Here is a 25,848-nt window from a genome sequence, read left to right on the forward strand (position 1 = left end):
TTATCTGGAGAGCATTAACAACCCTACTACGGGTTTCAATGGCACCTGTGCATTCCTGTGTGCCGGCTAAGTACCCCAAGGCTCAATCCTATGCCCCAAGCTCGTCTCAATTTACATCAACAACATAGCTGAGGCAGTAGGAAGCTCTCATCCGTTTATATGCAGATACAGTCTTATACTCAGCTGGCCCCTCCACGGATTTTGTGTTAAACGTGTCCCACAAGCTTTCTCTGGCCTTAACCTTGTTCTGGACACCTCCAAAACAAAGATCATGCGGTTTGGTAAGAAGAATGCCCCTCAGAGGTAGTAATCACAGGTGTGATTACTACCTCTGAGGGTTTAGAGCCTTAGGTAGTCACCTCATACAAGTACTTGGGAGTATGGCTAGATGTCCTGCTCTCAGCACATATCAAAGCTGCAGGCTAAGGTTAAATCTAGACTTGGTTTTCTCTATCGTGATAACTCCTCATTCACCCCAGCTGTCAAACTAACCCTGATTCAGATGACCATCCTACCCATGCTCGATTACAGATATGTAATTTATAGATCGGCAGGTCAGGGTGCTCTCGAGCAGCTAGATGTTCTTTACCATTTGGCCATCAGATTTGCCATCAATGCTCCTTATAGGACACGTCACTGAACTCTATACTCCTCTGTAAACTGGTCATCTCTGTATACCCGTCGCAAGACCCAGTGGTTGTTTATAAAAACCCTCTTAGGCCTCACTCCTCCAGATCTGAGATATCTACTGCAGCCCTCATCCTCCACATACAACACCCATTCTGCCAGTCACATTCTGTTAAAGGTCCACAAAGCACACACATCCCTGGGTCGCTCCTCTTCAGTTCACTGCAGCTAGCGACTGGAACGAGCTGCAACAAACACTCAAACTAGACAGTTATCTCAATCTCTTCATTCAAAGACTAAAATCATGGACACTCTTAATGACAGTCGTGGCTGCTTCACGTGATGTATTGTTGTCTCTAGCTTCTTGCTTTTTTCTGTTCCCAATAATGTTTGTACCATGTTTTGTGCTGCTGCCATGCTGTTGTCTTAGGTCTCTACGTAGTGTTGTGGTGTCTCTCGTCGTGATGTGTGTTTAATCCCAGCCCCCATCCCCGCAGGACGCCTTTTTGGTAGGCCGTCATTGTTTCTTAACTGACTTGCCTAGTTAAAGATGAAATAAAAAAATAATTAAATACCGGTAATCAACAAGCCAATAAAATACATGACACTGGAATGAGGCCTTATACTTAACTTCGACTTATGTTTAGCATGTCAGTTGTCAAGTTTCAAGATATTGGACTTTCAAAAAGCAGTGTTACTTGCCACCTCATGATGATGTGGCAAGTGACACTTCACTTCTTGAAAGTCTAATATCTTAAACTTCACTGCTGACATGCCAAACACTTTGGGACCGTATCAACAGTGAAACAAAAACAGAAATATAGTTTGAGTGGATTTTTCCTTCAAATTGAAACGGGGCCAGTAGAGGCTGCTGAGGGGAGGACAGCTCATAGTAATGGCTGGAATGGAGTCAATGGAATGGCATAAAACACATGAAAAACATGGTTTCCATGTGGTTGATACCAGTCCGTTGACTCCATTCCAGCCATTATTATGAGCCGTCCTCCCCTCAGCCGCCTCCACTAAACAACACACTGTAGCAATACGTGGACCAGCTTAATCTGATCTATACTGAACAAAAATACAAAACATGTAAAGTGTTGGTCCCATGTCTCATGGGCTGAAATAAAACATCCCAGAAATGTTCCATAAGCACAAAAAGCTTTTTTCTCTCAAATTACAGGCACACGTGTTTACGTCACTGTTAGTGAGCATTTCTCCTTTGCCAAGGTATTCCATCCACCTGACAGGTGTAGCATATCAAGAAGCTGATTAAACAGCATGATCATTACACAGGTGCACCTTGTGCTGGGGACAATAAACGGCTACTTTAAAATGTGCCGTTTTGTCACACAACACCACAGATGTCTCAAGTTTTGAGGGAGTGTGCAATTGGGATGCTGACTGCAGGAATGTCCACCGGAGCTGTTGCCAGAGAATTTAATGTTAATTTCTCTACCATAAGCCGCCTCCAACGTGGTTTTAGATTATTTGGCAGTACATCCAACTGGCCTAACAACCGCAGACCACATGTATGGCATCGTGTGGGTGAGCAGTTTTCTGATGTCAACGTTATGAACAGAGTGCCCCATGGTGGCGGTGGGGTTATGGTATGGGCAGGCAAAAGCTAGAGACAACGAACACTATTTTATTTTATCGATGGCAATATGAATGCACAGAGATACCGTAGCAAGATCCTGAGGTCCATTGTCGTGCCCTTCATCTGCCGCCATCACCTCATGTTTCACCATGATAACGCACGGGACCATGTCACAATTCTGGTTCTGTACACAATTCCTGGAAGCTGAAAATGTCCCAGTTCTTCCATGGCCTGCATACTCAGACATTACACCCATTGAGCATGTTTGGGGTGTTCCAGCTCAACATTTACAACAGCGTGTTCCAGTTCTTGCCAATATCCAGCAACTTCGCACAACCATTGAAGAGGAGTTGGACAACATTCCACAGGCCACAATCAAAAGCCTGATCAACTCTATGCGACAGAGAAGAGTCTCCCTACATAAGGCAAATTGTGGTTACGCCAGATACTGACTGGTTTTATACATACCTTTTTTTTAAGGTATCGGTGTTCCTAGTCATGTGAAGATTAGGGCCTAATGAATTCATTTCAATTGACCGATTTCCTTATATGAACTGTAACACAGCAAAATCTTTGAAATTGTTGCATGTTGCGCTTATATTTTTGTTCAGTACATATTACTAATACTGAAGACACTGCTACCAAACATGAAAGACTATACCTGTGTGTAATGTGTTACCTTGAAAAGGTTCTTTTTACTCATATTTTAGTACTGATTTAAATAAAAAAAAGCTGTGCTACCAAAGAAGACCTACTGTACTGGTAATAAGGCTTCCTGAACTCACTTCTATATGACAAACCGATACAATAACAGGTGTCTGAAGACCATGAGTTTAGGGCCATGCTTCTTTGAGAAACTGACAATTCCACCCTTCATATCGCCAACTATCACAATTTGATAATGAAGTTTGGTGACAGTCTGACTAGCACAACAGCTAGACAAACTCTTCACAGGAAATGTAGACGGAAAGCCAACAAGAGAAACCAACTAGTTGTGTTGCTTACCCTGACAGAGGCAACAGGGCGCAAACCACTGAAACATTAGAAAGGGGATTCAGTGAAACTCCAGGGGATTCAGAAGTGTTGTCATGCTCTGCCAGTCTGCTCTCTGGTAGTATTCCTTTAACGAGGAGACGTTCTCAAAACTGGGTTTCCTGATCTACAGAGGACATTACAGTAATTCCTTGGAGTAGAGATAAATCTGACTCAGGGAGAGGGAGGTTACTGCTAGTTCACGGGAGATACCACCCTGCCGAACAGCGGGTGTGCCAAAGGCAGGGGACAATAGGTGAAGTTGAAAGGAGGCTCTGTGTGTGAGAGAGAGGGGGGGGGGGGGGGGTTGTCTGCATGAGTGCACAATGTGTCATACACTCTTGTAGGCGTTTGAGTGTGTGTATATATATATATATATAAATAAATAAATTTGGGATAAATGAGTTGTAATGCAGTAACGCAAAATAGTACTGACAAGAGGTTACGGGTCTTTGTAAATGTTAATTAAGGAAATAATTGGAACAGCGAATAATTCTTACAAGATGGAATGACATGCCTATCACTGTGCTAGGACAGGATCATCAAGTGTGCCTATACATCACAAGCCCAGCAGTAGACCAGAAGAAAAAACACAGCCCTTCTCAACTAATTCATCTAATCTAAACAAAATCAATAGAGTAAAAAGACAATCAAAGGAAGATGAATAGACGGGAGCAAAACACCTGGGTCTAAAATAGTGGAACAATCACAATAGTGAATGTCTTCGCCTACACTTTAGGAGGAAAAATATGGAAAGTGTCAACAGGAGAATAGCAACCTCTTCCTGGAAAATGGAACAGTCCATTTAGTTCCATAAAAGGAAAGGTTATGCCATTGAGCCTCACCTCTTTGTGATGTCATGACTGAGGATGCCAAAGCCAACCAAAGTCTTCATGACTGAGGATGCCAAAGCCAACCAAAGTCTGTTTTCCCATCAACAAACTCCCTCCCCCACTATGCCCTGGAGCACTGGGTAAACTAGCAGCAATGTGTTTAAAGTAGGGCCCATTTCCTACTAGTAGATGGGTCAGCCCTGCTCAAAACACACTTCAGGCATTTCAAGACAATACATTTTTTTTATCAGCAATATGACGACATAGGCCTAAAATCCAGAAGTGTAAATAAAAAAATGTTCACCTTTATTTAACCAGGTAAGCTAATTAAGAACAAGTTCTCATTTGCAACTGCGACCTGGCCAAGATAAAGCATAGCAGTTCGAACACATACAACACAGAGTTACACGTGGAATGAACAAAACATAGTCAATAATACAGTAGAAAAAAAAGAAAAAACAAAGTCTATATACAGTGAGTGCAAATAAGGTCAAATAAGAGAGTTAAAACCTATAGTGACTCCCCATCCCGCATGCAGGAGTGTAATCATCGCCTGACACTAATTAGCATAACGCAACGGACATAAATATCCCTAGAAAATATTCCTATTCATGAAAATCACAAATGAAATATATTGAGACACAGCTTAGCCTTTCGTTAATCACCCTGTCATCTCAGATTTTCAAAATATGCTTTACAGCCAAAGCTAGACAAGCATTTGTGTAAGTTTATCGATAGCCTAGCATAGCATTTTGTCCAGCTAGCAGCAGGTAAATTGGTCACAGAAATCAGAAAAGCAATCAAATTAAATTGTTTACCTTTGATGAGCTTCGGATGTTTTCACTCACGGGACTCCCAGTTAGATAGCAAATGTTCCTTTTTTCCAAAAATATTATTTTTGTAGGCGAAATAGCTCCGTTTGTTCTTCACATTTGGCTGAGATATCACCCGGAAATTGCAATCACGAAAACAGCGAAAACTATTCCAAATTAGCTCCATAATACCAACAGAAACATGGCAAACATTGTTTATAATCAATCCTCAAGGTGTTTTTCAAATATCTATTCAATAATATATCCATCGGGACAATTAGTTTTTCAGTAGGACCGATTGGAGTAATGGCTACCTCTGTATTATACGCGAGAATCTCTCTGGGAGCATCAGGTGACCACTAGCGCAATGTAGCCGCTTACAGGTATTCTTCAACATAAATGCGTAAAACTACGTCACAATGCTGTAGACACCTTCGGGAATACAGAGAAAGAGTAATCTGGTTGATATCCCATTCACTGCTCAATAGGGACGCATTGGAACGCAGCGCTTTCAAAACAGGAGGCACTTCCGGATTGGATTTTTCTCAGGCGTTCGCCTGCAACATCAGTTCTGTTATACTCACAGACAATATTTTTACAGTTTTGGAAACTTTAGAGTGTTTTCTATCCTAAGCTGTCAATTATATGCATATTCTAGCATCTTGTCCTGACAAAATATCCCGTTTAAAACAGGAACGTTTTTTTCCCCAAAAATAAAAATACTGCCCCCTCGTCACAACAGGTTAAGGCAATAAATAGGCCATGGTGGCGAAGTAATTACAATATGGCAATTAAACACTGGAATGGTAGATGTGCAAAAGATGAATGTGCAAGTAGAGATACTGTGGTGCAAAAGGAGCTAAATAAATAAATACAGTATGGGAATGAGGTAGATAGATGGGCTGTATACAGATGGGCTATGAACAGGTGCAGTGATCTGTGAGCTGCTCTGACAGCTGGTTCTTAAAGCTAGTGAGGGAGATGGGAGTCTCCAGCTTCAGTGATTTTTGTAGTTCGTTCCAGTCAGTGGCAGGAGAGAACTGGAAGGAAAGGCGACCAAAGTAGGAATTGGCTTTGGGGGTGACCAGTGTGATATACCTGCTGGAGCGTGTGCTACGAGTGGGTGCTGCTATGGTGACCAGTGAGCTGAGATAGGGTGGGGCTTTACCTAGCAGAGACTTGTAGATAACCTGTAGCCAGTGGGTTTGGCGATGAATATGAAGCGAGGGCCAGCCAACGAGAGCGTACCGGTCACAGTATATGGGGCTTTGGTGACAAAACAGATGGCACTGCGATAGTCTACATCCAGTTTGTTGAGCAGAGTGTTGAAGGCTATTTTATAGATGATGAAGTCAAGGATCGGTAGGATGGTCAGTTTTACGAGGGTATGTTTGGCAGCATGAGTGAAGGAAGCTTTGTTGCGAAATAGGAAGCCGATTCTAGATTTAACTTTAGATTGGAGATGTTTGATGTGGGTCTGGAAGGAGAGTTTACAGTCTAACCAGACACCTAGGTATTTGTAGTTATCCACGTATTCTAAGTCAGAGCCGTCCAGAGTAGTGATGCTGGATGGGCGTGTAGGTGCGGGCAATGATCGGTTGAATAGCATGCATTTAGTTTTATTTGCGTTTAAGAGCAGTTGGAGGCCACGGAAGGAGAGTCGTATGGCATTGAAGCTCGTCTGGATGTTAGTTAACACAGTGTCCAAAGAAGGGCCAGAAGTATACAGAATGGTGTCGTCTGCGTAGAGGTGGTAATAACTAGACCTACTTGAGTGGAAGTAGAAGAAACCAGAACCTAGCCTAATTCAGATGCCCTAACCAATAAATAGCCCTATCAAATCAGATGTTTAAAAATACTTGTCTATGACCAGTAGGCTAATTGAATGCAATGAGTGTTTTAGACCAATAGACCACTTTCTGTGCTTAGAAACATTGCAGCACAAGGGCGATGCGTGCATGTTGGTGGCAGAAGGGTGAGTTCTTATATATAAAAAGCTTCTATGTATGAGTGCATTTCAAACTAATTTTGGATTATAATTGGATTTTAAGGCTCTTATGAATGTCGTGCTTAATATGTTTGTGTCAACATTGCAAATCAACCACATTATATACTTTTTAAAAAACACTTCAACCAGTAAAATGGAATCTTTGGCTAGCTTTCGCTACAGCCTATATCAGCGAGCGTTAGCATACTAGCTAACTGCTGCTGCATCCAAAACAGTTATTTTGCAAAGATCACAACCAAATATAATCTTAGTGACGTTCAAGCAAGAATCAAAACATAATTGTAAGCGCATGAGAACCCAAAAAAGTTATTTTGTTTAGAAGTATCAAAAATGTAAATCTAGGCTGTTGAATGGCTGCAAATGGCGATGGCTTTATATTTGACATTTTAGTCATTTAGCAGACTCTCCTATCCAGAGCGACTTAAGAGGAGCAATTAGGGTTGAGTGCCTTGCTCAAGGGCACATCGGATTTTTCACCTCGTCAGTTCGGGGATTCAAACCAGCAACGTTAGAGTTACTTGCCCAACGCTCCTAAACGCTAGGCTACCTGCCGCCTTCTTACTGCCGCCAAGAATCACTTGCATCTGTGTCTCGTGTACGTGAAAAGGGTCTATAGCCGACACCTAGTCAACTTTAGCCTGATCCCAGTTCTGTTTGTTTTTGCCCATTCCATTGCTCATTGTCAAGCCAAGGCAGCCTGAAAATGAAATTCCTGGAAAACCGTTAGAGACGACAACGGCTGAAATCTGAGGAAACCACTCAACTGCGCGCAGCAGGATGTGTGCCACTCTCCGAATGGAAACACTAGGCCTAAGTGGACATTAATGACTTGAGCAAATCCATTAACACAGCTTGGGAAATACTATTTCCGATGCTTTAAATATAAAAATTAAGGTGAACAGTCAGAAGCAGTTTGGGAGAGTCAATTGTTCGCAGGACTTTATCCTGCTAACTGTTCCAAATGTCTGAACAGAATTTGGTAAAAGGGTTTTTATGTACTCTGCACCATTGGCTTGGGGCGCCTTAACAAATACTTTTAAACTGGAAGAACTTGTCCCGTTTCTTTTTTAAATCATTGATGAAGGATTGAGGCTGATTCCCTGACCTGTCAATGTTCTTCATTTGCCGTTTTATGATTTTTTTATACTCTTGTGAATTGAATGTTTTTTTTACTCGATGACCTGTAGTTTTTCATGTTGTTCGTCTGTAATTGTGTAATGACTTGGTGCTGCCCATCTTGTCCAGGACCCTCTTGAAAAAGAGATTTCAAATCTCAATGAGCCCTTCCTGGTTAAATATAATGGTAAATCAAAATATGCTTATACATTCAATGGATTTAAAAAAAATTAAGATTGGCCCATTTCGAAATGGTAAAGGGGAAGTAAGATCATTCCTAACTCTTCAAATAACGCCAAGCTCTTTTTTACTAACATATTGATTTAAAGCTATCTTAGTTTTAAGTCGATTATGTAAGTAACGCAGTCTTAAATGTAGCTGAGAGTTCATGGCTATTTGTTTTAGAAGACCCTCAAACTTTTACAGATGCAAGCTGACTGTAGGTTTTTGAATATCTATTTAAAATATTAGCAAATGTTATTAGACAAAGACAACCAGAGAAACATACAGCAGGGAGTTCCAATATGATCAGAAAACTAGTCAAGTTATATACACTGCTCAAAAAAATAAAGGGAACACTTAAACAACACAATGTAACTCCAAGTCAATCACACTTCTGTCCACTTAGGAAGCAACACTGATTGACAATAAATTTCACATGCTGTTGTGCAAATGAAAGACAACAGGTGCATATTATAGGCAATTAGCAAGACACCCCCAATAAAGGAGTGGTTCTACAGGTGGTGACCACAGACCACTTCTCAGTTCCTATGCTTCCTGGCTGATGTTTTGGTCACTTTTGAATGCTAGCGGTGCTTTCACTCTAGTGGTAGCATGAAATGGAGTCTACAACCAACAAGTGGCTCAGGTAGTGCAGCTCATCCAGGATGGCACATCAATGCGAGCTGTGGCAAGAAGGTTTGCTGTGTCTGTCAGCGGTGTCCAGAGCATGGAGGCGCTACCAGGAGACAGGCCAGTACATCAGGAGACGTGGAGGAGGCCGTAGGAGGACAACAACCCAGCAGAAGAACCGCTACCTCCGCCTTTGTGCAAGGAGCAGGAGGAGCACTGCCAGAGCCCTGCAAAATGACCTCCAGCAGGCCACAAATGTGCATGTGTCTGCTCAAACGGTCAGAAACAGACTCCATGAGGGCCCAACGTCCACAGGTGGGGGTTGTGCTTACAGTATTTCCATCGATAATTTGTGTGATTTTGTTGTCAGCACATTCAACTATGTAAAGAAAAAAGTATTTAAGAAGAATATTTCATTCATTCAGATCTAGGATGTGTTATTTTAGTTTTCCCTTTATTTTTTTGAGAAGTGTAGATAGATAGCTAGCTGAAAACGACTGGCCATAAGTCATTTTATTAGTCACCTCAGGGATCCTACTTGAAAACATCACAGATAAGCCATTTCCAGTTTTGCTAATCGCTCATCAGTCAATAGACATGAAATCACACAATTACACTAAAACTGTGTAGGACATCAAATACTTCATAATAACCCAAATGTTACATGGCAAAGTTGCCCTTTAACAAAACCCACCTCTGATTGTTCTTGTCATTTCACTAAACAGACAAGACTAACAGACTAAACAAACAAGCATTATCTAGCCAGAGACAACATGTCACATTTGAACATAAAGTAGTAGGCCTAGACTTTATGATGTAGCTTGCATGATATGCTGTCATACAACTTTATTGTATCCAGAGTCCAAAGGAACAAATGCTGCATCATGGGCTGTTGAGCTCATGAAGCAATGAGCAGCATATGTTTTGCTGTGACCGGAAAAGCCCTTATGAAGCAGCTGATGGCTTATAAGTTTAACCAAGAGCTTGCCATTGGTGATGTAAGGGCCTCAAACTACTATCCTATGACTAGCCTACAGTATGCAGCATAAAACAAATTGACAAGGCTAGATTGTTCGTAAAATGCACAGTGTAGAAAACATTGTTCCAAGGCCGTCATTGAAAATAAGAAATTGTTCTTAACTGACTTGCCTAGTTAAATAAAGGTAAATAATTAGAAACAACTTCTTAATATTGAGTTGCATCCCACCCTTTTGCCCACAGAACAGCCTCAACTACTCTAGGCATGGACTCCACAAGGTGTCAAAAGCGTTCCACAGGGATGCTGGCACATGTTGACTACAACGCTTCCCACAGTTGTCAAGTTAGCTGGATGTCCTTTGGGTGGTGGACCATTTCTGATGCACATGAGTAACTGTTGAGCATGAAAAACCCAACAACTTTGTATATCTTAACACCAACTACAATAACCCATTCAAAAGACACTTAAATAGTTTGTCTTGCCCCCCATTCACCCTCTGAATCGCATAAACACACAATCCATGTCTCAAGGCTTAACACGCCTCCTTTAACCGCTCTTCTCCCCTTCAGTGACATGAATAAGGGATCATAGACTAACCAGGTGAATGCTGTAATGGAAAGAGCAGGTGTTCCTAATGATTTGTACACCAAGTGTATATACGAATATAAACTAGTCTGACTAACAATAAAGAAGCCCTATGCACAGCAATGCATCTAGGTTGAGATGCTGGTTTTGGTAGGAATATATATATATATTTTTTAAAGAGTCTGACTAATAGTCGAGTCTGAATACTTTAGAGACGGGGATTTGAAGCTGCTTTTTTGCTGCCACCCGGTAGGCCAAATCTGCAGTTTCATCAACCCTTGACTGCAATCACATCGAATCTGACAGGTGTAGACTAACATGATGACCAAGCCAGCTCTGCATGTGTGCATGTGGAATTTGTCTATACGCACCAGATGCAATCAGGACACGCTGGTTGAAATACCAAAACAAACTCTGAACCAACTATATTAATTTGGGGACAGACCATAACATATGAAACATTAATGGACATTTAGCTAGCTGTTGCCATCTAATTTGTTTTAAGAAACATTGAGTAGTTATTTTACCTGAGATGTACAAGGTCCTTTTTTTCTGGACCTTTGACAAATATTGACCCATTGAGTCACACAAAGTCATGTGTTCTCTACTTTGACCATTAATCCACAGAAAAGGGGAAACCTAGTTAGTTTCTAGTAATCTCTCCTAATTCAGTCATCTGTGAATTGTATATGGTGGTTGGCAACCAACTTTAAAGTGCATTACTGCAACCAACTGGACTGAAGCGTGGACCTCGTTCATCTTTCAAACACCCATGTGGGTATATGCTCCTAAAAACCAATAAGGAGATGGGAGAGGAAGGACTACTACTGTGATTATTATTATTTGACCATGCTGGTTATTTATGATGATATTTGAACATCTTGGCCATGTTCTGTTATAATCGCCACCCGGCACAGCCAGAAGAGGACTGGCCATCCCCTCATAGCCTGGTTCCTCTCTAGGTTTCTTCTTAGGTTTTGGCCTTTCTAGGGAGTTTTTCCGAGCCACCGTGCTTCTACACCTGCATTGCTTGCTGTTTGGGGTTTTAGGCTGGGTTTCTGTACAGCACTTTGAGATATCAGCTGATGTACGAAGGGCTATATAAATACATGGATAAGAGCGTCTGCTAAATGACTTAAATGTAAATGTACATTTGATTTGACTAGCAGCACGTCAAGCATCTAAAATAGAACCAAGACGCTTGTTGACGCGCACGAGCAGTTTGGAAGACTTGATTGAATAACATGTGTACAATTCTTTAGCAACACAGCCTGTGTGTTCAGCATGTAACAGTGACATACTTACTTACGGGCCGGGCCCTTCCCAACAACGCAGAGAGAAATAACAATATTATTTCCAACCTGAAACCCGCTATTTAAGCTTACAGATGTAAAAAAATAACTATAGCCTAAACTTAGGGTTGTCTAAGTTTTTGCCATCTTGGATGGATGATTGCCCTGTGCATTCTTGAAAAATGCAAAAAAACAACACATTTAGGCTACATTCACTCACTGACAGACCATCTGCGGGTATGACATTTGTTAAAACAAACTCTACAAGGGTTGAAAAATCCTTAACTCACCACCAGATAAAATACCCTAAAAATGTCTGTCATAACTCAGCTGTAAAGGCACACTTGAGAAGCTCACACTTCGCCTCAACAGTTAGGTTAGCTGACACCACTGAGCAAACTTAAACGGTGTACATATCACCAACAAACTGAAATGGTCCACGCACACAGACAGTGTGATGAAGAAGGCGCAATAGCACCTCTTCAACCTCAGGAGGCTGAAGAAATTTGGTTTGTCACCGAAAACCCTCATTAACTTTTACAGGTGCACAATCAAGAGCATCCTGTCAGGCTATATCACCGCCTGGTAGGGCAACTGCACCACCCACAACCACAGGGCACAATGCATCACCGGGGGGAAAACTACCTGCCCTCCAGGACATCTACAACAACTAATGCCACAGGAAGGTAAAAAATATCATCACATACAATAACCACCCGAGCCACAGCCTGTTCACCCATCTAGAAGGCGAGGTCAGTACAAGTGCATCAAAGCTGGCACAGAGACTGAAAAACAGCTTCTAGCCATTAGATTGTTAAACAGCCATCACAAGCACAGAGGCAGCTGCCTACCTACAGACTTGAAATCAGTAGCCACTTTAATAAATGGAACACTAGTCACTTTAATTCCACTTTAAGAATGTTTACATATCTCGCATTACTTATCTCATATGTATATACTGTATTATACACCATCTATTCTATACTATCTATTGCATTTTGTTAATAAACAGAACTGCCCCACTTTACATTGAAACAAGAACAACGATTAAAACTTACTGTCTACTGTACCAAGAATTATGCTTGCCACCAGAGGGCATGTCTCGGTGAAATGTGTAATTATGTAGCAACTATTAAAACTTGAGGCTTGCCCTTCCCCCACTAACACTTAAAATGGCTTCCTAGACCCAGAAAGTCAACTGTCGTTGGAGAAAAATTAAGATATTTAGCTCAGTTTTGCTTTTTTTAATTAAATGGGACATAAGTGAAGACACTGGGGTTCACATTGAAGAAAGTATAAATAAACACATGATTATTGTTACAGCAGTGCTCATAAAGGGAACCCCCCCCCACAAAAAAAATTTTTAAGGGTATAGTACTACATGACCACTAAGCCAGGGATGCATGTAACGTCATCATGCATTGGTCTGGTTTGATATAAAAATTCAGAAAAATACCTTCAAATAAAAATAGATTCGTTTGTGTATCAACACCCAGTGAGTGGGTCATTTAGGCAGAGAGGGTTCTCAAACCTTTTTTCTTTTCTCTTTTTTACAGGCAAAGGCTGATGAGTGCCTTGATATATTTTTATATTTTTTTTTGTTGCAACGACAGAATCAAAGTATTGACTTTATTAGTTGTAAACATTACAACAACAAAAAAATACTAATTTACTTCGGACACATTCCTGTCTAACTTGTTTACTGCAATAAAACAAGTGAATTTATTAAATCACATGTTCAACGACTTACAAACAAAAATGCCGAGAGATTATCGCTGAATGTCTGACTCGCGGCTTCAGACAGTTGACTAAACACTCATGAACGACACCGTTAGCCAACTTGCTAGTTGTCCCAAGCTTCCACGCAAACTTACATATCAACTAGTTAACTACAATAACCACAAATGTAAATTAAATATGTTCCCCTTAAAGTCGGAAAAAAAGACTTGATTCTGTCAACAAATGTTAACATTTGAATAACATTGTCAACGGTACGAAAACTTTCAATGGGACGTGACCATGGATTGGTAATTAGCTTGCTAGCATTGGCTAACGACGTACAACGTAAACTAGAGATATCCTGTTGCTCGCTAATAGTAACTACCACTTGCTCGATATTACTGGCAACCTAGCCACCTTTCATATACACACAATAGCTAAATTGCAATGCAAATAAATTGTTACCATAACAGCTAACTAGTATAACAGTAAACATTTGAACTAATGTTAGTTGTTTATTACCTCTTGTCTTCTTTTTAGGCCCAAACCATTATAGCTATTGGAAAGCCCTTTCTCTTTGTCTTTTCCACTTTCCAGTTAACGAAATGGACCCGACAAAAATGTAACAATAATAGTAAAAATACTCAAAACGTGTGAACAGGCTACATCCTCTATCAAGTATTGCTGTGATATCAGCAAAATAATTAGTCATTATTTTTTCTATCCATTTTTGTAACAAAAGCTAGCAAGGTGCCTAACTAGGCAGCGATGAGTAGATGCATGAAAGCCAGCAGCTGGGATGAATTCGGTTCCCTAAACTTGATCACGTGATCATGGCGTATTCTCAGGATTCGGATCATGAATACTATTTTTAGAAAGTCATATTGTTATTGTGTTTTTAATAGATACATCAATGAATTAATTAATCAGACAATAAAATTGCTAAAAGGAAGTTATTCTGAATGCGTTCAACGAATTTAATCATTTGACCCAGGCGTCTTCTTCTTCAAATGTCTGTTGTCGGGTCGCAACCAACTGAAAGGTGTTGCATACACCGCTTCCTACTGTACTGGAGTATGATTGGTTAGTTGCCCTACCAACTAAACCTACACTAATTTTTTTTTTAACTCACCACTATTCCACTACTTGGCCCTATTTGACGGGACAAAATCGTTCAAAACACCCTGTAACCCATCTACAGTAAAATCTCATACACAAATCAAATCAAATCAAATTTTATTTGTCACATACACATGGTTAGCAGATGTTAATGCGAGTGTAGCGAAATGCTTGTGCTTCTAGTTCCGACAATGCAGTGATAACCAACAAGTAATCTAACTAACAATTCCAAAACTACTGTCTTGTACACAGTACCCAAGTACTTCTCTGCAGCTGCCACCACCACATCTATTCTCTGTGATTGACCTTCCATTTCTGTGGTACAGCTGATAACCATGGCTATAAAAGCTCAGAAACCAACCTTACTGAAGCACACATTATTCCTATCACTCTCTTTAGGCCTCATGCCCTGTATCAGTCTTCCTCTCATTTTCACTGCATCAGCATATGACACCTGTACTACTCTGATCCTGGCAAACTCAACCTGCGTTTCTCCCACCAGACAATTCTGACCATGGGTATCCCTACAGTTAACACATTCTACATTTTAATTTGAGTCATTTAGCAGATGCTCTTATCAGAGCGACCTACGGGAGCAATTAGGGTTAAGTGACTTGCTCAAGGATACAGACAGATTTTTCACCTAGTCGTCTCGGGGATTCGACAAAGTGACCTCTCAGCTACTCGCCCAAACACTCTTAACCGCTAGGTTACCTGCCGCACACACAACTGTTTCCACCGATACTACACATTATGTGGTGTCACCCAACCTGACACCACAAATGGATCAGCAAGACTGCAAGAATCCATTCTCCCCATAAATCTCACTGGGCCAGAATCATCTTTATCAACATCAGGACGAGGCTCGACCTTGGGCATCTTCAGCCACCTGCCACCACAGGTAATTCGTAGTACATTATTTTTATTACTGTACATTACACCAATCTTCTTCCCAACAGTGCTTCCCTCTTGCAGTATTGACATATTCAACAGCGCTTAAGATTTCTCAGTTTGGCCAGCTCGTGGTCCTTCTGTAGCTCAGTTGGTAGAGCATAGCGCTTGTAACGCCAGGGTAGTGGGTTCGATCCCCGGGACCACCCATACGTAGAATGTATGCACACATGACTGTAAGTCGCTTTGGATAAAAGCGTCTGCTAAATGGCATATATTATTATTATTATATTATAAATATATTACCTTCAACGGTGTTATCTTGTGATCGAGCCATTAATGATTTGTGATTGGGTTATTATAGGGTTTTTATTGGGTCCGATGTTCCTTTCCTTCTTACTCGCTGTCCATTTCCACATCTTCACACTTTTTCAGCTCATCCATTATAGTAGCAAACTGTTCAAATTGTTATTTTCTTACACTTTCCTCCTTGTTGTGTCGCCTCAAAAACCCTGCAAACATTCTAGTCGTAGGTCCCACACACCTCCACCATACTTCAATAAGAGAAAATCATGTGACCTCAAACAGGTCATAGGCTTCATTATGTTTTGCAACTTGTGTGTTATGTTTTCTGACCTTAGGCCCATTGGAGTGCCATCCCACCGATCAGGACTCAAACTCAGATCACAGATTAAAAGTATATTTACCCAGGGGTGGCCTGATCAGGACTAAGTCCAACACATTACTGCAGTTCCCCAACTCCTCAACTACCCCCAACAGCACATATGTGTTGTAGCCCCAGACAAGCACACCTCGTTCAACTTGTCAACTAATCAAGCCCTAAATGAGTTGAATCAGTTGTGCTGTTGGGAGTACTCGAGGACCGGAGTTGGGAAACACTGCCTTATGGAATTGTAGCCATTTTATTTAAGATTGCTACAACATGATATTGCAGCAAATTTGGGGGTAACAAACTGGAACTTGAATCATCCTAACATCTTAGCCGTTACACCAAGAGATCCATTCACTACCCTCTACACTACCTGGCCCTTCCTTTGGGAAAACACAACCCCAGACTTCTCTATCATTAGCCCCACGCCCGGGCACACATTCGATTGCCCTACAGTGCTGCCATCCTCTACAGAAAAAAATATTACAGTCAGAGTGCAGTATAAATGGTTGACTTTATTCCATCTGAGAAAAAAATAACATGAAAAATAACAAAGTGAAGACACTTGCAACTGCCAATTTATTCAAACATGATTAAATGATTTGGCACTAGGTAACAAACCAATCAAAAGCACAACTAACAGGGGGGCAGGGGGATTCATTGGCATGATCACCGTTTGGCTGTGCCAAACAGAGTCCATGCTAAATTCCTAAAATGGCAGTTTATCAACAGTCAATAACATTTCTGTTTATAATCATCTGGGGGTAAAACATGTTTTAATAATAAAAATAATCAATAACACGGTTCACACTACAACCAGATCCAAGTTGTACTGGGCTGGTTGTTTCAGGAATCGTACTGGGAGAAAAACAACATGAAAAGAAAATGTCTGAGCCAGTACAGTACAGTTCTGGTTAGCATGATAGTGTGAAAAGGGTCAATGCATCTAATGCTGCAGGCCCTCCAAATTATGCATTACATATCTTTCAGTAGCTACATAACTGCACATTTGAAGTGTCACTCAAAAGCAATAGAAGGAAGTACAGCAGGTTACGTAAAATGCACATTTTTAAATCTAGACCAATTATCAAACTGATTTGAAACTAAGTTGAGATATGACCACACTTCTACACCGACTGTACCAGGGAGAAATTTAGGAGAGAGAACACATTCTGGGAAATACAAAATTCCTCACTGTTTGTCAGGGTTGGGGAGTAACGGATTACATGTAGTCAAATGCAATCTTAATTTTAAAACAATTTAACCAATCAGTTACGTTACCAGCAAACATATTGTAAATAGATTACAGATCCTTCTGAAACTAGATTACTTCTTGGGTTACTTTTAAATTCTGAAAGGACCTCGATACCTTTCTAGTCTCACTAAGCAGGTTTCCAGTAAAGTACAACAACAAAAAAGTCACGACAGGCTCATGTAAACAGCAAATGTCAAACATCCAAAATGTCAACAAAGCTAAATACGCTAGACATGGGGGGGGGTCTGCAAAATTCATTGTGTGAGAAATGGTGCTTTTATGTTCAACTATTGACTAATTAAGCATTATATCTAAGTAAACTTGGAGTCACGCAATGATATTTTGTGTGGTCCTCCCATTACGACTCAGGAAAACATGCAGTTTACTAGGCTACAGATTATTACTTTTTTTAAATGTGTGATCTTCACAGGGTGGTGAATGTACAAGGTGATGAGCTTGTTGCTCCTTTCAATAAATAGAGGGTGTTATTCTGGTGACATGATGACCGATGTTTGACAAATTAAAATAACCTTGCTCTTTTGTCCATAATAGTCACATCATATAGGCTACACCTGAACTCTTATCTGCGAGCTCTTGTCTAGAGGGCACATTCCCTATATAACTCAATATTGTTTCTGACAACTATCAGACGAGTTGAAAATTCAACGGAAATCAATCTAACTTATTTTCTATTCGGTACATGAAAATTTAACTGCAAGAGTAATTTATGTGCACTACGTCATCACACACAGGCTTTTATCCACAAAAAGTCAATTTGATGGAAACATTTCTGCTGAGAGAATGCAGAAATGTTATTTATGCAGCTTTTTTAATATTGGCATTAAAATCTGTTGCCAATTGGATGGAAACCTAACTAATGACATTCAATTTAGCATTGAAAAAAATGCGCAAGTTTAAGTTTGTTCCACCTGAGCGAGTCTGGTCCCTGACTTGTGAACACTACCATGACACACGAAATGCATTTGATGGATCCCCTTATTAAATGCCTCTTAAGAAAGTTATCCAAAAGTAACCAAAACTAATCAGATCACATTACGGATTACAATTGGACAGGTAATTAACTAGTAACTAACGGATTACATTCAGAAAATAACCTACCTAAACCTGCTGCTTGTTCATTACAATTTACACTGTATGCTTCGTAAGACAACTCCTGAACAGCTAGAGGGTCAGAGTGGAGCTCAGGTTAATGTCATGGTGGAACACAATACATAAATCCTTTTCATTTCTTCTTTTTCTTCTTGGGAGGACCTTGATCTGAATCACTTCCTTCTGATGAATCAGAGGCCGAGCTGCTTGAACTGCTCGAGGAAGAGGAGCTAGAGCTGTCAGAACTGTCACTACTGCTGTCACTGTCGTCCGACGAAGAGCTTGAGGAGTCACTACTGTCAGACGATGAGTCACTGGAAGAGCTGTCAGAGTCACTGCTGCTGCTACTACTACCACCACCACCACCACTTGCATCCTTTGACCTGAAAGCAAGCGGCACAATTTACAAAACCATTATTACATAAGCAGAATAGTGAATACATTACAGAAGGCATATAGCAGGCATAGCCTAGATCTCTCCTGCATATTTAAGATAAGTGTGTCGAGTGGACTATGCTCTACCCATTTCAGATCTAAACTCAGCAAAAAAAGAAACATCCTCACTGTCAATTGCGTTTATTTTCAGCAAATTTAACATGTGTAAATATTTGTATGAACATAAGATTCAACAACAGACATAAGCTGAACAAGTTCCACATATGTGACTTAACAGAAATGGAATAATGTGTCCCTGAACGGGGGGGGGGAACTGGACCTAGCACTCAAGATCCGGGCTCGTCACTGGCCATGGCAGAACACTGACATTCCTGTCTTGCAGGAAATCACGCACAGAACGAGCAGTATGACTGGTGGCATTGTCATGCTGGAGGGTCGTGTCAAGATGAGCCTGCAGGAAAGGTACCACATGAGGGAGGAGGATGTCTTCCCTGTAACGTACAGCATTGAGATTGCCTGCAATGACAACGATCAGTCTGACGACGCTGTGACACACCGCCCCAGACCATGACAGACCCTCCACCACCAAATTGATCCCACTCCAGAGTACAGGTCTTTGTGTAACGCTCATTCCTTTGACAATAAAAGCGAATCCGACCATCACCCCTGGTGAGACAAAACCATGACTGGTCGGTGAAGAGCACTTTTTGCCAGTCCTGTCTGGTCCAGCGACAGTGGGTTTGTGCCCATAGGCAACGTTGTTGCCGGTGATGTCTGGTGAGGACCTGCCTTACAACAGGCCGACAAGCCCTTTCTCAGCCTATTGAGGACAGTCTGATGGAGGGATTGTGCGTTCCTGGTGTAACTCGGGCAGTTGTTGTTGCCATCCTGTACCTGGCCCGCAGGTGTGATGTTCAGATGTACCAATCTTGTGTCAGTAGAAAGGCCTCTTAAAAGTCCTAATTTTCATAACTGTGGCCTTAATTGCCTACCGTCTGTAAACTGTTAGTGTCTTAACGACCGTTCCACAGGTGCATGTTCATTAATTGTTTATGGTTCATTGAACAAGCGTGGGAAACAGTGTTTAACCCCTTTACAATGAAGAGCTGTAAGGTTACTTGTATTTTTACAAATTCTCTTTGAAAGACAGCAAAAAAAGAAAACTGCCCTTTTTGAGGACCCTAAGTTTATCTACAACAGTCATAATGTTGGAACAATTTTATGGGTTTTAGAGCTAAAAAAGTGACGCTGTGACAATTACCTTTTCTTCTTAGTTTTTTTCTCATTGGAGCTTTCCTTTCCTGGTCTGAATAGTGAATAGAGATGGAGTTAGTTACAACATGCCATGGCTGAAAAAAATTCCAAAGATTATTCTAAACCAACCAGGGGAAAATAAAAGTGAAAAGAAACTTGGCAACATTTGTGAATCATTGTACAGAGGAAATGAACTCCCAATGACGAGTTATACTGCATCTCCTCTAGATGGCAGTACTAGACAGTTCAGGCTGCGTTACAGTAATAGCCTTGTAAATACTGTCACAGACTAATTACCGCTGTAACCATACAGCAAACCATCTGTAAGCTCAGGCTATTGCAGTAGACTGTAGCCACAAAATACAGATTTGAAGTCATCAAAATCATGACTATGCAGCCTATTCAAAAGTCACATCAAATGGTAGACACCAGGGTCACGTTCATTAGGGTAAATGTTTTTGCAATAGAAAATGAAAATGTTTCTTATTGGAAATGCTCAAGTAGTAGGCCTACCTCTCCGTTTTCAAAAAATGTCTCCCTAATAGACACGACCAAGGTGACTTTCCACAGTGTTAACATCTTCCGAACTCAAAAGTGATCTTCTATCAAGCTGACTTAATAGTAAGACAGCAGTCACCCAGTACAAATACATACTTGTGGCTGACTTACCCTGTGGCATTGACCTGTTTATTTTTATTTTCTTTCAGTTTATTTTTCATTTCTGTTGTCCTTGATGGCCTGTGAAGGTATTTTCGTTTGCCAGTACACTCATATGTCCAGTGTCCAAACTCCAAACACTTCTGACACCGAACATGTTGTTTATTTGCCTCCCTGTTTGGGAAAAAAAAGAGACATGAGTAAGAGTTATTTATAACTGTAGGTAGACTTTAACATAGTGTACACCCCACCCCCTCCCTATGTTAATGGAACCTGGCCCCTCACTACAATGGTAGCAAAATGTGGATAATCCCTGCTGTTTCTTGGGCCAAATCAGAATAAGTGGAGTCAGGACACTTATCCAGAAGAATTGAGTAGCTTCCCTGACTATCTAAAACCTTTGTTAAGAGATCTTGAGACCAATGTAGCACAGGTAGTTGCTGGCTCAAGCACTATGCCTGTTCCCCAGTCACTAGTGTGGTACTTGAGTTTTTAGGAAAAGGCTATACTGGCACTCCTGACTTGCAAACCAGGGTTAGTCTCAGGATTTGAGCATGAAATACTTACACTCTTGTCTCTAACATGTAGGCTCAGCATTTTTATGAACAGCCCCATTACAAGTCAATGTTGAACTAACTAGATGTCAACTTATTTTTCACAGGGAAGCGTTATTGACCCGACCTTCAGTATGCTGGTCTGTATATATTTTTCCTCACACGCAACAAACAATATGGCCGAGCCTAACCGAACTACAGACCAAATGTTGTCCCAAGCAATCAGTGTAAATATTTTATTCAACATACTGGTTTGTAGAGACTTGCATCTTTTTAAGGCAGACTTCTTTCAAACTGAATATCCATGGGGTAACCATGGTAATGGGCTGATGTTTAGTCACGGTCAAGTTCTGTTTTAGATTTTGGTTAGTTGTTTTGCAAGTCAGCAGTGTCCTTGAAGTCTCTTCCGAGTAGTTTGTTAGCTGGTTGTAATAAACAAATGAACACCTGAGCTCAATTTCAAGTCACATAGCAGAGTCTGAATACTTATGTAAATAAGGTTTGATTTTAAACATTTGCAGAAATTTCTACTGTTTTCGCTTTGTCATTAATGGGTATTGTTTTGCAGAGAAATGTTATTTGTAATGCATTTTCAAATAAGGCTGTAATGTAACAACATGCGGAAAAAGTCAAAGGGTCTGAATACTTTATATATGCTTTCGTACTGAAGTAAAGTTAGTTTTACATTGAATATTCAGTTCTCTCGCCAATAGCTATTGAACAAAGCACGCCATGACAATTGTATATCCTAAATCACCAGACATCTTTGTGTGAATTGTTTTATTTATTCAGATTTCAAATGGATTGTTCTCCATCAGAGACAATAGTCGGGTGAACCATACCTTCCTGTGGATATTATGTCTCGACTTTTAGTTACCTAGCTAGATAGTTAACGTTAGTATGTGGATGCCTTAACTATGTTCGGTTTGCTCCTAGCAGAACTTGGCTAGGTAAAGTTAACATCTGACTCGCATACTCCTTAAAGACATTCGCTTGAAAAATGAGAAAAAAGCTTCAATATTACTGTGCCACGCTTGAGACGCCGTAGCCAGTATACGCTTCCTCGAAATAGATTTTAAAAGTTATATATTTCTTTAGTTCTGGTTTTGCCGAGCAGTTCTTTGTCACAATTTTACATCTAAGATGTTTGGTGCAAGATCTCTCAAGCAAAAAAAGTTATAAAAATCCCTATTGACCAATTACTGACAAAGAGGTGTAGGTTTTGGCTACCAAACTTCAGCTTGCCTAAAGAAAGTGCACAAACAAGTAGGTCCATCTGCTGACCAAGTATTACATTCCGCGCCCACTACGCTTAACTTACCACATGTCGTGCTCACCGCTGTGAACCAGTGTTATATTTTTTAAATTTAATTCGGCAAGTCAGTTAAGAACAAATTCTTAATTACAAAGAGGTCTACTGGGGAACAGTGCCTTGTTCAGGGGCAGAGTGACAGATTTACCTTGTCAGCTTGTGGATTCGATCCAGCAACCTTTCGGTTACCGGCCCAAAGCTCTACCAACCTTACTGCGAGGGAAGTTGCTAACAGAACCGCAGGAAGGCAAGTTGGTGCTCGATAATAATAACTAATAGGAGTTGGCAGGGTGAAAAATGCGGCCTGTTTTTTTCATGATTACTTCAAAACTACAGCAAGCAGCTGGGCCATATGGTATATGAAACTGGGCTCCACAGCAGATGCAATTAACTAGTTTTTAATCAGAAAAAGCATTGTTAAAAATGTCATAGTTCCGGCCTAACATTATTGTGCATTAGCGCCACCTACTGTACTGGAGCACCCACACCTGTCCTAGCTTAAACATTCACCCAGATATAATGGGGATTCCAAACGCCCCAAATTGCAGGCCGCAATTGCACCCTTCCACGAACAGCCAGAAAAAAAAACTTTGCTTAGACCAAAACGTCACAATTTAGTCATAAATACATGAACCTTTCGGATGGGAAGCATAAGGACGCTTTTACCCAGCTAACGTTAGCGCTAGCTAACGTATGTGTCGGCTATCCAACGTGCAAGACAGTACATCTCTGCTTGTTAGCCAAATAGACATATAATATTTCTTAAATGTAACCATTTAATAAGTTAATTTTGTACATAATTATTGCCTACATCTCTAACAACGTTGTAGGTAACGTTACAGTAGCTAGTTAACGTTGGCTAACTAGTGTTCAGTAATAATATTGTTGTTAACTAATGAGCCAAATATTCGCACCTCAGCATTACTTATTACTCCAAGTAAACACGGTGATCACTAAATACGCTGAATCGAGTAAGTACACCAAATTTCTTAAGCATTTTAGTAACAACCAAACTTACGCTTGCCGACGGGCAATAATTCTGTGCATGGGTGTCGCCATGTTGCAATTTGGTTGAAATGTAGCTACTTCCGGGATGGCGAAACAAAGATTCCGATTGGGCGACATGAGGACACCGCCAACCAATCAAAAGCCTATGGTTGATGCCAACGATGTGTATAAACCCTGGATGATGTCCCAGGGGAGCTGTATTGAAGCCCCCACGCAACCATCTTGGTACTCTTCATTTGTAAAAAATATTTTTGAATCTACAGTTTGGAAGCTATAGAAATGTATTCAATAATGTCTACATTCGTTTTTGACACATTGATTTATTCTATTACAGAAACCTTAATGCATACTTTTACATTAAATTATGTGAGCAGCACACATATATATATATATATATATATATATATATATATATATATATATATATATATATATATAAATATTAGAGAGTACCCTTTGTTACTGTCCCCACCACAACAAAAAAATACGTAAATATATGTACTTTTGTCCTTGAAACACTTAAGTGAATTACTGTAGAATTCCATTCATTCCTATGGAGAACTGCTCCAACTAGGGAGTGCCAATATGGCCGACCGGTGGCTTCAAAGCCACTCAATGGCCAATAGACAGCATTAGCAATTCAGGGTTTATTATAATTATTTTACCAGGTAAGATTTTACCAGGTAAGTTGACTATGAACACATTCTCATTTTACAGCAACAACCTGACACAGCCTGGTATAGATCAAATCAAATCAAATGTATTTATATAGCCCTTCGTACATCAGCTGATATCTCAAAGTGCTGTACAGAAACCCAGCCTAAAACCCCAAACAGCAAGCAATGCAGGTGTAGAAGCACGGTGGCTAGGAAAAACTCCCTAGAAAGGCCAAAACCTAGGAAGAAACCTAGAGAGGAACCAGGCTATGTGGGGTGGCCAGTCCTCGTCTGGCTGTGCCATGTGGAGATTATAACAGAACATGGCCAAGATGTTCAAATGTTCATAAATGACCAGCATGGTCGTATAATAATAAGGCAGAACAGTTGAAACTGGAGCAGCAGCACGGCCAGGTGTAAGTTGAAACTGGAGCAGCAGCACGGCCAGGTGTAAGTTGAAACTGGAGCAGCAGCACGGTCAGGTGGACTGGGGACAGCAAGGAGTCATGTCAGGTAGTCCTGGGGCATGGTCCTCGGGCTCAGGTCCTCTGAGAGAGAGAAAGAAAGAGAGAATTAGAGAGAGCATATGTGGGGTGGCCAGTCCTCTTCTGGCTGTGCCGGGTGGAGATTATAACAGAACATGGCTAAGATGTTCAAATGTTCATAAATGACCAGCAGAACAGTTGAAACTGGAGCAGCAGCACGGCCAGGTGGACTGGGGACAGCAAGGAGTCATCATGTCAGGTAGTCCTGGGGCATGGTCCTAGGGCTCAGGTCCTCCGAGAGAGAGAAAGAAAGAGAGAAGGAGAGAATTTGAGAATGCATACTTAGATTCACACAGGACACCGAATAGGACAGGAGAAGTACTCCAGATATAACAAACTGACCCTAACCCCCCGACACATAAACTACTGCAGCATAAATACTGGAGGCTGAGAGGGATCAGGAGGGGTCAGGAGACACTGTGGCCCCATCTCAGGACACCCCCGGACAGGGCCAAACAGGAAGGATATAACCCCACCCACTTTGCCAAAGCACAGCCCCCACACCACTAGAGGGATAACTTCAACCACCAACTTACCATCCTGAGACAAGGCTGAGTATAGCCTACAAAGATCTCCGCCACGGCACAACCCAAGGGGGGGCGCCAACCCAGACAGGATGACCACATCAGTGAATCAACCCACTCAGGTGACACACCCCTTCCAGGGACGGCATGAGAGAGCCCCAGTAAGCCAGTGACTCAGCCCCTGTAATAGGGTTAGAGGCAGAGAATCCCAGTGGAAAGAGGGGAACCGGCCAGGCAGAGACAGCAAGGGCGGTTCGTTGCTCCAGAGCCTTTCCGTTCACCTTCCCACTCCTGGGCCAGACTACACTCAATCATATGACCCACTGAAGAGATGAGTCTTAAGTAAAGACTTAAAGGTTGAGACCGAGTTTGCGTCTCTGACATGGGTAGGCAGACCGTTCCATAAAAATTGAGCTCTATAGGAGAAAGCCCTGCCTCCAGC

General features: G+C 41.1%; 2 protein-coding genes across 5 annotated transcripts in view; both read right to left on the minus strand.

Annotated features, from left to right (window-relative positions):
* Positions 1-14,267, minus strand: part of LOC124014045 (AF4/FMR2 family member 4-like) — a 30,302-nt gene extending 16,035 nt beyond the window's left edge. Inside the window, exon 1 of one of the 4 annotated variants that reach the window (XM_046328719.1) lies at positions 13,978-14,267. The gene's annotated coding sequence lies outside the window, so the exon portion shown is untranslated. Of the gene's footprint in view, positions 1-1,023; positions 1,058-3,232; positions 3,409-4,910; positions 5,135-13,977 lie in introns of those variants that run through there. The other 3 variants (XM_046328735.1, XM_046328728.1, XM_046328744.1) reach the window with 3 other exon arrangements.
* A 2,363-nt stretch (positions 14,268-16,630) lies between these two features.
* On the minus strand, positions 16,631-23,812 carry LOC123994986 (zinc finger CCHC domain-containing protein 10-like). Its single transcript, XM_046298165.1, has 4 exons — positions 23,692-23,812; positions 20,820-20,981; positions 20,158-20,202; positions 16,631-18,883 (listed from the first exon to the last, which is right to left on the minus strand). The coding sequence occupies exons 1-4, from the start codon at positions 23,796-23,798 to the stop codon at positions 18,634-18,636; spliced, it is 564 nt and encodes a 187-aa protein (XP_046154121.1). The 5' UTR covers positions 23,799-23,812; the 3' UTR covers positions 16,631-18,633.
* Between the last annotated feature and the right edge of the window lie 2,036 nt (positions 23,813-25,848).

Source organism: Oncorhynchus gorbuscha, linkage group LG02, assembly GCF_021184085.1.
Source record: "Oncorhynchus gorbuscha isolate QuinsamMale2020 ecotype Even-year linkage group LG02, OgorEven_v1.0, whole genome shotgun sequence".
Lineage (NCBI taxonomy): Eukaryota > Metazoa > Chordata > Actinopteri > Salmoniformes > Salmonidae > Oncorhynchus > Oncorhynchus gorbuscha.